Raw genomic sequence first — 13,143 nt, forward strand, 5'->3', positions numbered from 1 at the left:
GTCTGGGCATAATACTAGCACCCGGCTAATGGCTGCCCATTAAAAAATAATGCCTGATTTGTATTTGTATTCATTACTATAATGTCCAGGTTATCTAAAATTGCTGTCTGCTACAGGGGAAGTTTAAACAAAAACCTCCTTGGAAGTCTGTTAGACAGAATTTCTTTTTGTGCAGGAGCAGCACGGATAACATTCGCCTCATAATCTTTGGCAGCGCTGCAGCATTAGATGTAACCATAATTGAAAGCATGCACAATTGAAGTTATCTGATGTTCGGTTCAGGAGCAGGCCACCTGCTAAACATATTTGTTATTCACAGTATTGTTAAAGAAAGCTGTTTGTTGTGAAGATCTGTCCTAACATTGCCAGGAACATTGGGGCGGCATGGTGGCACAGTGGTTAGCACTGCTGCCTCACAGCGCCAGAGACCTGGGTTCAATTCCTGCCTCAGGCGACTGACTGTGTGGAGTTTGCACATTCTCCCCGTGTCTGCGTGGGTTTCATCCGGGTGTTCCGGTTTCCTCCCACAGTCCAATGATGTGCAGGTCAGGTGAATTGGCCATGTTAAATTGCCCGTAGTGTTAGGTAAGGGGTAGATGTAGGGGCATGGGTGGGTTGCGCTTCGGTGGGGTGGTGTGGACTTGTTGGCCCAAAGGGCCTGTTTCCACACTGTAAGTAATCTAATCTAATCTAATCTAATCAACCTAGAATTAATGCACTGCATCATGCACTTGGTACACCATGCACTTGATGCAGCACCACATTGTGCACTCAAGTATTCTGTCAGCAACTTTCATTGAAGGAGACTTAATTCACCATCACTAAACAAAAATACAACCCCAATATAAGTTTAATTAAAAGGAAACCTCAATGTTCAACTCATGTAAAAGGAATTTCTGTAGACTTTGAGCTGTACTGTCTCTTATTCTCACTTTTTTTCCGTAAATAATATGTTTATTTTCATGCATACCTGTCTAAACTCATTTCAAGTCTATCTCTTTCACTGCATTCATTTCTTTCCTGGACATGTCTTCCACTTTTTCACTTTTTTTTCACTGTCACTTACATTTCTCTCCATCTTTGTGATCTCAACCTATTTATCATTAACATACCATTGATCTTTTGGCATGTACAGTTCTCACTGGATATAGCTCATTCATTCTCAAGCTGTCATTAGGAAAACTAAAACCTATCAATTTATGGTAATCATGGTCATTATATTGTGACCCATTTCAAAAGTCAACGGATGTAAAGAAATATAATCAATACAAACATTCTACTGCTTTGTTTTGATAATTTATGAAATGTTTACATTTAAATATAGAACTGCGGTCATTATCAGGGGTAGTGACTTGAAAAAAAATACTGAGCCAAGCAATGCAAATGATTTAAATTAAATCTAGAATTTATGCAGATGTATACTGAGTATGAAATGCAAATCCAATTTGGCAACGATAGCAAACAAACATTCAACTCATTCGTAGGACATTACTGAATTGGCCAATAAACAAATTGTGAGGTTCTGGAAAAGCACAGCAGATCAGGCAGCATCTGAGGAGCAGGAAAATCAACGTTTTTCTGCTCCTCGGAATGCTGCCTGACCTGCTGTGCTTTTCCAGCACCACTCTAATCTTGACTCTGATCTTCAGCATCTGCAGTCCTCACTTTCGCCCATTAAACAAATTGTGTCAACTGTTTAAACACTTATAGCAGACCACAAATATTCCCCACAGAAACAATAACTGAATGTCCTGTAGAATGTTAACCCCATATATATTTCCCAGATGTGTGATGTTCGCATAATCTCAATGATCTTCCAGCATGGGCACATATATGAGACTGAGAGAATACTGAAAAGAGGTTTGCAAATCACATGATGCAGCAGGATTGAAAGTTCTGCAGTAGTTTTGCGGTAGAAATGAGGTTGAAGGAGAGAATGGAGGGGGAGACCTTTCTTTCTGTTTGTGATATTGCCTGTGGATAGTCTGACGTGACATCACAAGAATTCTGATGGAAGAATAGTAGCATGGCTGCCTTTAAGACAGTGCTCACAGCACCACAGGCCAACTGTTCAATAAGAGAGGTGGGAACAGCATGATGCAAGAAATTTTCTCAAGTTGTAACCCTTATCCATATGTCTTGCCTTCATATCTCAGCACAGGGTGCAAATGTATTGCGGAATTACCCAATTGATGACCTTGCTAGGTCATCCAATGCACCACATCATTCTCTACGGTCAGTGTGTAGTAAGAACCATTATTTCAGTTCAAAAAGCCTCCTCCCATGCAGTTATGATTTGTTATCAGAGTCTGCAATGAATGCCCCAAAATATAGAGTACGAATTAAATGTGAGTTGAAGCAGCTATTAGTGGCAGAGGAGGTGTAGGAGCCCATTGTCTGGAGAGTCAGCTGCAGCTGATTTCCGTTTGCTGAGAAATCCAGGGATCAAAAGGGAGAAGGTCTTGGCAAGAAAGAATGGCAGAGAAAGGGAGGGGATGAGTGCTTGTGACAAGCAAATAGCTGCAGATGATGGCTGTGTAGAAAAATCCAGAGGCTGTCTATAAGAATATAAGAACTAGGAGCAGGAGTAGGTAGTTCAGTCTCTAGTGCCTATTCTGCCATTTGATATGATCATTGCTGATCTCACCTCAGTCTCGGTTCCACTTCCTGCCCACTCTCCATAACCCTTCAACCTGTTACTAACTAAAAATCTATGTCCTCCTTACATTTACTCAATGATCTAGCATCCACCGTACTCTAGAGTAGTGAATTCCACAGCTTCACCATAATTTGAAAGAAGTTTTTCCTCATTGTTTTAAATCTGCTATGCCTTATCTTAAAACTATCACCCCGTATTTTAGATTGTCTCACATGAGAAAACATCCTTTCTGCAATTGATTTGTCAATCTCCTTTAGCATCCTAAAGATGTCAATTGGATCTCTTCTTATTCTTCTGAAGTGCAGAGGGAATAGGCCTAAATTTCTTAAACTCTCTTCATAATACAAAACCCTCTGAGACAACTACGTCCGTCCTCAAGTAAGGGCACCAAAACTGTATGCAATACTTCAGATGCAAACTCACTAATTGTACTGTTGCAGCAACACTTCACTGCTGTTATACTTTATTCTTTCAGCAATAAATACCAATGTTCTAATTGCCTTCATTACTACTTGCATATTAGTGTCTGCAATTCATGGATGAGATACCTGGATCATTCTGGACGAAAGCAAAGTTTCTCTCCATTCAGGTCATAACATGTTTAATGCTATGTGCTAGATTTACAAAGAATTTTATTGCACTGAAACAGATCAGTCAGTCCAAAGTTTACTTTCAACATGAGCCTTCTCCGACCTCTTTTTACCTCATGCTTTCAACATCTTCCCCTAGTCTGGTCTTCATCACACACGTATCTAGCTTCCCATTAAATATTGTCCACCTCAACCACTCTATCAGGAAGCATATTCCACATGGGCCATCTATAAAATGCACTTTAACAACTCGCCCAGGCTCAGAGGACACCTTCCAAACACACGCTCTCTATCAGCTGGGAGGACAAGTCAACAGTTGCATGCAAACACTACCTCCCGCAAGTTTCCCTCCAAGTTGTGCACCAGCCTGACTTGAAAATGTATCACTATTTCTTCAGTATTGCTGAGTCAGAATCCTGAGGCTAATTTTCTAACAGGCATTTTAGGTGTCCTTACATCCCAAGGACTGCAACTGTTCAAGAAGGCAGCTCACTGGCACCTTCTGCAGGGGAATTAGGGATGGGCAATTATTGATGACCTAGCCAACAATGCTCACTTAACATTAATTAATAAAAAATAATGCTCAGCATTCTCTGGTTAAAACGTTTCTCCTGAATTCCTTATTCAAGTTATTTGTGATCTTTTGAATTTAAGCGTTCTCATGAGAGGTAATTGATGTGAAATACTAACTCTGTTTCTCTCCACAGATTTTGCTTGACTTGTTGAGTATTACTGGCATGTTATGTTTTTAATTTGGATTTTCAGCATCCACATGCTTTCTTTGAATATTTATGGCTCCTAGTACAAACCAGTGAAAATATCTTTCCTTCTTTGACTCTGACAATTGTTTGCAGCATTTCAATCCATCAAGAGTGCTCAGATTTTTATTGTAAAAATTTCCATGTCAACAGTGGAATTTTTATCTCTTTTGTTTAGAGACGTTTGTGGATGAGCTAGACATCCTTCACCCGTCACACTGGTGCCATTAGTTCTGTAAATATGGATATTAATGCTGACCTTCAGGACTTCAATACATGCAACTTTATCTCTACTCCAACAACTCTCTGCAACAACTGTTTATACCACAGAATCTGAGTGCATATTGCTGATTCATCTCAGGATCACCTCAACCCCAAAGGTTCTTTTGCACACTTAAGACAGGCATGTTACATACTCCAGTGACTCAGGTAGCAACTGGATAATGCACAAGAGTAGATATGAGAGCCGTCAGGTCATGCATTATCATGAAAGGAATGTATGATGAATGGAAACATGAGATAATCATATAGAGTGATAGAGTCCTACAGCACAGAGACAGGCCCTTTGCCTCAAACTGGTCCCTGCTGGCCAAAGTGCCCATCCACACTAACCCCATTTCCCCTCAATTAGAAGGGTCATATCCTTCTAATCCTTTCCTATCCACGTATTTGTTCAAAGGCCTTTTAAATGTTTTAGTGAACCTGCATCAACACACTTCTGTTGGCAGCTCATTCCATGTGCATACCACCCTCTGTGTAAAACATTGTCCCTCAGGTTCCCTTTTATTCTTTCCTCTTTAACCTTAAACTGATGCCGTCTAGTCCTCAATCCTGGGAAAAAGACTGAGTGCCTTCCTCTTATCCATGCCTCTCATGATCTTATACACCTCTATAAGGTCCTCCCTCAGTCTCCTACTCTCTAAAGAAAAGAGCCCCAGCTTGTCCAACCTCTCCCTATAACTCAGACCATTGAGTCCAGGCAACATCCTTGTAAATTTCTTCTGCACTCTTTCCAGTTTTATAACATTCTTCCTATGGCAAGGTGACTAAAACTGAACACAATACTCCAAGTGTTGCCTTACCAATATCCTGTATGACTGCAACATAACTTCCCAACTTCTATACTCAATGCCCTGACTGATGAAGGCCAGTGTGCCAAAAGCCTTCTTCACTGCCGTGTCTACCTGTGACTCCACTTTCAGAGAATTGTGGACCTGAACTTCAAAATCCCTCTGCTCCACTATACTCCTTAAGGCATTACATTCACCATGAAACATCTACCTTGATTTGATTTTCCAAAACGCAAGAACTCACACTTATCTATATTAAACTCCATTTACCATATCTCAGCCCACTTCCACAGCTAATTAAGGTCCTGCTGCAATTTCTGATAACCTTTCTTACTGTCCACGATATTCCCTGCTAATTATGCCTTGTACATTTGCATCCAAATCATTGATAAAGATAACAAACAACAATGGGCCCAGCACCAATACCTGATGCACTCCATTAGTCACAAGCCTCCAGTCCAACAAGCATCCTTCCACTTTTATCCTCTGCTTCCTACCTCAATTTTGTATCCAATTTGCCAGTCTGCCCTGAATTTCATGCAACCTAATTTTCCAGAGCAGCCTACTATATGGAATCTTATCATAAGCCTTACGGAAATCCATATAGATTTCTACCGCCCTGCCCTCATCAACCTTCCTGGTCACTTCATTAAAGAACTCTAACAAATTTGTAAGGCATCATCGCCCATGCATAAAGCCATTCTGACTACTCCTAATCAAACCCTGCCTTTCCAAATGCATGTACATCTTATCCCTCAGAATTTTCTCAAATAATTTACCCACCACAGATATTAAACTTACTGGTCTATATTTCCCAAGCTTTTCTTTGCAGCTCTTCTTGAATAATGGCACAACGTTCACTACCCTTCAGTCTTCTGGGACCTCACCTGTGACTAATGATGATGCAAGAATATCAGCCAGGGCCCCACAATATCTTCTCTAGCCTATTGCCGTGTTCTTGAATATAGCTGGTCAAGACCAGGAGATTTATCCACCTTCATACATTCTGATATATTCAACACCTTCTCTACTGTGATATGGAATGTCCCCAAAATATCACAACTAACTTCTCCAATCCCTAAGTTTTCACTGCAGATGTTATGATATTACTTAGCTGAATATTTATAAATGAAATTGTTGACCAACATTTCACATTTGTTCTATCACATGACAGAAATGTAAAGTTGGTGAGAACGATTAAGGTATTGTTTTTAAATATCGGTGGAAGGCATGGGCAGGAAAGTGAATGCAACAGGAACATTTCAAAATGCCCATTGCATTGGTAGTTAGGATTGAGAGCAAATGAGTGGCTCTTTCAACAAGCATTGAGTTTCACAACATTTCAAGTTGTCTCCATCCTTTTGTTTCTGCACTCAATGTTGTCTTCCTCTGTAACCTTCATGATGAGATCTCTTGCAGGGTACATTATACAGAATACAGCAACCTACCACAATGCTTGAAGCTTGAGACTTTAACACTCAATCAAGTAGATGCACCTTATTACAGTACACAAAGATACGAATGATCAACCTGTTGAGAGATGCTGTGAAACACCTCTGGAACAGATGAGACATGAACTTGGGCTTCCTGGCTCAAAGGTAGGCGCTCTACCACTACACCAAAAAGCCTTCTGTTTCAGGGGATAGTTTGATTGTTCAGCAACCACTTCAATATCTGAGGAGGTGTTATTAAGGTAGGACAACAGCTATGGCACAATGAAGGCATTATGGCTGCTGTCTAAGAAATATTTATTAGCATTTACTGATGTTTATACATAAATTAAAACACATTTTTCCTTGTAAGAAGCTAAAGTGGAATAATTTGTCATTCATTACAGTGCAATGAAAGATTGAAGATGTTATTTGTTCAATTTATAATTCCTTTGGATCATCGTAAGGTCTGTTAAACTATTGCGAGTTGTTCTTGAGAGAAGAACCTGAATTCTTGGTAAAGCAAAACAGCAATCCATTAAGTATACCATGGACTGTGCATAAACTAATGTGGGTGATGTATCCATGGCATGTTGAATGATTAGGTCACAAAACAGGTCTTCACAGCCATTATAGAACAATGCCTGTGTTCAAGGTTAGTTGAAAATCATTTTGAAGAGCTTCAATCTAAGCCAGTGCTGTTGTGATTATATGCACAGGGTTCTGAAAATGCAGGTTGAGCTGATGATTTTGATGCAGCCTTGTATCTCTCAAGTGATTCTTGTCTTCTTACTCCCAGAAACCAAAATAATGTGGAAGTTTTATCATGATAATATTATTGAGATTTGGAGAAAACTGGCAGCTGACAAGCAACTGGCAGAAAGGTACATATATTTAAGCAAAAGTGACAGAAACAATAATAAAAATAAATGATGGCATGTAAACCATCTTGGCAGTCTCCAAGAAGGACTCTTACGTAGTAATCCTTCTACAGCCATTAGCCGATGTAGATACCCACTTGACATGAATGTGTTGATTCAATGCTTTCTCAGTGAGAATGCAAAGTAATTGTATAAATGGTGTGACAAGATAATCACTGAAACATTCTGAACATGTGCAAAATGGAAAACAGGTGGGCATCCCCATTCAAAAAGATGAATTCAGGTTTTTCTCTCAAGAACAACTCGCAGTAGTTTGACAGACCTTACAAAGATCTAAGGGAGTCATAAATTGAACCAGGAATATCTTTCATGTGAAAAATGAAAGGAGCAGAGAAGCAGCAGGATGATATTCTAACTTGATTTTAATGCAGTTATACCAACATTTACACCCATTTTTTGAGCAAAGTCAATCAGAAAATTGAGGCTGATAATAATGCCAAAAATAAGATAGATCCAGCATTATTGAATTGTATTAAGATCAACTAAGTTTGGATTATATTTATTCTTTGAGCTTGTGACACTGGGCACACTGGTTTAGTTTTATGAGAAATTATGTGGTCCTGTTCAGTATCTTGTACAAATTTGCTTTACCATAGTATCGTATCATAGACAAGGGAGGTTAACAGGGGGCTCCCTGGTGATATAGTGGTCAGGATTTGACTCCCTCACGTCTGCAGTCTGGATTTGATTCCTAGCCAGGGAAGTAATATTTAGCGGAGGCAGTGGCGTATCAGTATTGTTACAGGGCTAGTAATCCAGACTCAGACTACTACTCTGGGCACATTGGTTTGAATCCCATCATGGCAGATAACCAACATTAAATCAATAAAAATCTGGTATTGAAAGCTAACCTGGTAACAACCATGTAACCATCTGGTTGATCTATCTGTTGTCCTTGCCTGGTCTGACCAGCATGTGACTCCAGACTCATAACAATGTGGTTGATTCTTCCCTGCCCTCTGAAATTGCCTTGGCAAGCCATTCCATTCAAGTGATAATTAGGGTTGGCAACAAATGTTGACCCAACCAGTGACACCCATGCCTCATGAATTAACTAAAAAAAAAATTTCATGTACTTTCAGAAGGGTTCTGACAAAGTTCCACATAAAAGGCTATGAACAAAAAAAAGTCACTTTTTAATTGGAGGTATTAGAGCATTTTGAATGGAATTGGATATTTATTGTGAGACAGAAAGACATGGATCATTGGTGTATAGTAAGATATAGAGTGGAGAAAATCATGTTCACCAATGATCTGTTCTGGTGACTCAACCTTTTATGACTTTTGATTAGATTAGATTCCCTACAGTGTGAAAACAGGCCTTTCAGCCCAACAAGTCCACACTGACCCTCACAAAAGTAACCCATCCAGACCCATTTCCCTCTGACTAATGCCCTAACACTATGGGCAATTTAGCATGGCCAATTCACCTAACCTGCACATCTTTTGACTGTGGGAGGAAACTGGAGTACCCGGAGGAAGCCCACGCAGACACGGGGAGAATGTGCAAACTCCACACGGACAGTCGCCTGAATCAAACCCGGGTCCTAGGTGCTGTGAGGCTACAGTGCTAACCACTGAGCCACCGTGCTGCCCCTTTTATAAATATATTTTATAAATGACTTAGATGCAGGAATAGAGAGTTATCTTTTCAGTTTTACAAATCATGCTAATTTAGGAGTGGGGGGAAGGATCATGGAAAATCTAGGTGAGTGGGCAAGATTAAAGCAGATGAATTTGGATATAGGAACAACAAATCATAATAGTTCTAAATGGTGAGAAAATTGGAACTGCTGAAGGAACATGGAGATTTGAACACTCAAATAAAAGCAAAAGACTGTAGATGCTGAAAATCTGAAACGAATACTGAAAATGCTAAAGAAACTCACCAGGTCAGGTAGCATCTGTACAGAGAGAAACAGACTTCAGATTTCAAATCTAGTATGACTCTTCTTCAGAACTGCAGTTCTGTAGAAATCGTATTGGACTCAAAATGTAACTCAGTTTCTCTCTCCAGAGATGCTGCTAGACTTGCTGCAATTTTTTGTGATGATTACAGAGATTTGAGTACAGAAACTATTTAAAGCAAAACAAAACAGATCAAAATGATGAAAGGAAAGTTGGTATTTAGCCAAAAATGACTGAATTAGAAAGGCTCAACTGAACTAGAGATGCTCAACTGCATTGACCCTTGGCCAGAATCTATCTGGAATATTGCATTTAGTTTCGAGCACCACACCTTAGAACAGATGTCTGGGCCTTGGAGGTAGTGCACTGCAGACTCACCAGATGGACAACCTTAATTTGGAGGGCTAAATTATTAGGTCAGGTCTCAGAAATTTCACCTTTACTCGCTTTCATGTATGAGAGTGAGAAACGATTGCGTCAACTGCGAGGAAAATAGATCCCCTGGTGGGAGAAACAATAATGATAAAATGCAATCATAATTAAAGCCAGACCATTCCAGAAGGAAATCAAGAGGCAGATAGCAGTAGAAATCTAGGATTATCCGACCCAAAAGGCTTTGGGTGCTGGAACAATTGGAGCTCTTCACTGCTGAGATTGTTAGATTATGCTGCATAATGCTATCAAGGGATATAGAGCTAAGGTAGATAACCAATTCAGCTATGATCTAATTGATTGGCACAGCAGGCTCAAGGGGATAAGTGGCTGACTCCAATTCATAGATGAGCTGTACTTTTTATTACAGCTTATTTTTTCCGACAGTCAATTCTGCCTCTATCTTCATTTGTAATGCTACCAAACCGGGCGCACAAAACATATCGCTTTGGTAATGGAAGTGAAGAAATGAAAGGAAAAAAAAAACTTGTTTAAAGTAATTAGGTGCAGGAATACTATTGAAGGATTATTACAACAGAGGGCTTCAGACAGTCTAGTTACTGCTGTGCAAACTCTTCAATTTTCCTGGAACTGGTAGAATAACATGAAAGTCTTTCCCTGCTTTAATAAAGGCCAAGTGAAAATTATTTTGTTCAGTCTCAATGCAAGACCTAATAGGTATGGGTCCACTGCACAAATGAGCTGTCAGGCAAGTCTTTAAAATGGTTTGGGTAGGAAACAGAAAGAAAATTACTCTGGTATAATTGGAGTACTTCTTGAGGTTGGAGGTTAAGGCATCTCAGAAAGATTAACACTGGTTCTCATAATAACAATGGAAAAATGTCAGGCTGTAGTTGCAGCTACCAATTGCAGACCAGCGGCTACAATAATGAATTTTAGCTAGCACCACATTAGTTATACTGCACGAATGAGATTCGGACTCTTGAGTTGGAAAAGGTCTATGCTTATTGACACGCGAAGAGCTTCACTTCTCCTCACATAAATTTTAAATGTGTTGAAGATGCTTAAATTTATGAAATAGCCAGTATTTCTGAACAATTTATAAAGTGAACTTGCTAAACCAGTGGTTTTACTCTATGTGGCAGAGACAGCATGGTGAAGTCTACATTGCAAAGAAAATTGTGCAGATGCACCTTTAGATTCCCAACAATGGCACCCTCTTCCTAATCAGGGAAAAAAAAATGGATGCTCTAAATTGGAATTATCCAAAAATGGACAAATGAAAATGATTTTTAACCAATTTTTATCCACAAAAATGCTTTGCTAAATCCCTGTTAAGGCTCTAGATTCACAGGATCAGATGCAATATTCAGACTGCTTGCCAGTTCTTTTTCAATGATGCCACTCCATTGTGTGTTGATCAGTATTATTTGGATTTGCTTTGTGCTTAGGCCTGTATACATGTACACACATATTTGCATGGGATGGTGGAGCCAGAGACTGCCATGTACGCCGGGAAAGGGCTTTTCAAATGGAAGTCACTTACCCTCGCACACAGATCCTGAGGCTTGGTCGAGAGGTTCTGTGGCATTTCCCGGCACCTGGTGGACAAATTCAGAATGGCCGTGGCTGCCATGTGTGCTGCCTCCATGTCGTGTGTGTAATCGAAGCTGCTCTTGCTCGAAGTGCTGCTAGCACTGCTGCCTCCACCACAGCTGACACTGCTACTGCTACTGCTGGGAGCATAGCTACTCGTCGTGCTGCTGGCTGAACTGGAGTTCTTACAAAATCGCTTTGCTGTAACAACAAGCAATAAAGGGAACACATGACGACTAATTATTCCATTAACCGAACATCAACTGCAAGAGTTTGTCCTGTTTTCTCAAATAAAGGACCTGAAATTAAATTCTGGAACGCTGATGTAAAATGTTCGTCTTTAAAAACAATCCTCCCTCGAATAGCTCACTGAGGATTTTAACACATTTATTTTAAACAAGTGAAGGATTTCCTATGGATCAGGAAACATAGACAAACCTATTAGCATTCTATATTAACATTCAGAGGTATTTCAGCACAGAGCATGGTGTGGATTACACAAAATGTTACAACGTTATGGCAAATTCCCTGAACATTGTTTTTAATATATTGATACATTTGCAATTATTTTTCTTCTCTGTGCATTAGTGTTCGTAATTTTATCAACATGCTTGAAATGTGAACGATTACTGGTGGAATATAAATAATGAATGGAAATATAAAAGACTGCAAAACAGATTTATTTTCTGAAACTTGTTGACTGAAAATTATGGATTAGGTAATGGGCAGGACTGAATAGACTTGGTTATTCTCATTGATTGGGCACAAAATGAAGGTCAACAGATCTGATTATCCTTTGCTGCCTCCCCGATCATCTGAAATATGCTTGTGCCATGCAAAAACAAGCAATATTCCAGCAGCCCTATTGGCCACCAAAAAAAGACATATGTAAATAAATTATTGCCCAATTTGAGGACTATGATATATTTGACAGCATTGAGCATGTGCCACACACACTGACCTCAGGGTTTTAGATTGTTCAAAGCCTTAAAATCAGTTGTTATTAATGTGACATCAGATGGCCATGATCAAAATAGTGTTTTCTTTTGGACTTACCTTGATGTGGAGCCAAGGGGGAGAAGGTGTGCTCCTCCTTAGTCTAAAACACCATTGTTTACAACTTTCAGCTCGTACCAGCCCTCTATTCACTCCCAACCACTAGAACGTATCCAATGTTACTGCTAGCCTAAATTCAATCTTATCAAACCTGTTAGCTGTTTCTGGGCTGCCATATATAGTTCATTGGAATTACCAGACAACACTGTTGTGCTCATACAGCAATCAACCATTCCCTACCCAAAAACATTGTCCATGACAAATTTCTAACCAATAGTACACTGTAGTGGCTCTACAAAATACAAAACTGCAGGTTGCTCAGTACATGCTAAACAACTTGTTACCATGAAAAGCAAATATTGTTTCCTGAGTCCCTTCCAATCTCCATTCCCACGTACCAATGCACTGCTCTCCTAGATGGTGGTCTGAGATTGTGTCAGTCTGGATGCAAGCTTAGTGGCACATGAGCCCAAGATGTGTTTTTGTCATCATTAGGAACGATTTTATTTCCAACTCAAGCATCATCCAACTTTGCTTTTGCCTCAGCTCTTCTGCTGCCAAAAGCCTCATTTGTGTCTTCATTATCTCTGCACTTGACTTCTCCTGGATGGTCTCCCACATTTGACTGTCCATTATCTTGCTGGCATTAAATATTGTTGCCTCTATCTCTCATAGCAAGTCCTGTTTGACAATGCCCTGTGCTCCTGACTAGCAATGTCCCCTGGTCAAGCAACATCTTGGT

The 13,143-nt window shown here is 39.8% G+C and overlaps 1 protein-coding gene across 15 annotated transcripts in view; it reads right to left on the reverse strand.

The window, feature by feature from the left end:
* The window catches only part of LOC140465247 (myelin transcription factor 1-like protein), a 584,786-nt gene that overhangs the window by 103,998 nt on the left and 467,645 nt on the right, over window positions 1-13,143 (reverse strand). For all 15 annotated transcript variants that reach the window (XM_072561025.1, XM_072561010.1, XM_072561013.1 and 12 more), the window contains one exon: window positions 11,296-11,546. In XM_072561025.1, coding sequence (XP_072417126.1) covers window positions 11,296-11,546 — 251 coding nt within the window. The remainder of the gene's footprint in view (window positions 1-11,295; window positions 11,547-13,143) is intronic.

This window comes from Chiloscyllium punctatum, chromosome 3, assembly GCF_047496795.1.
Source record: "Chiloscyllium punctatum isolate Juve2018m chromosome 3, sChiPun1.3, whole genome shotgun sequence".
NCBI lineage: Eukaryota > Metazoa > Chordata > Chondrichthyes > Orectolobiformes > Hemiscylliidae > Chiloscyllium > Chiloscyllium punctatum.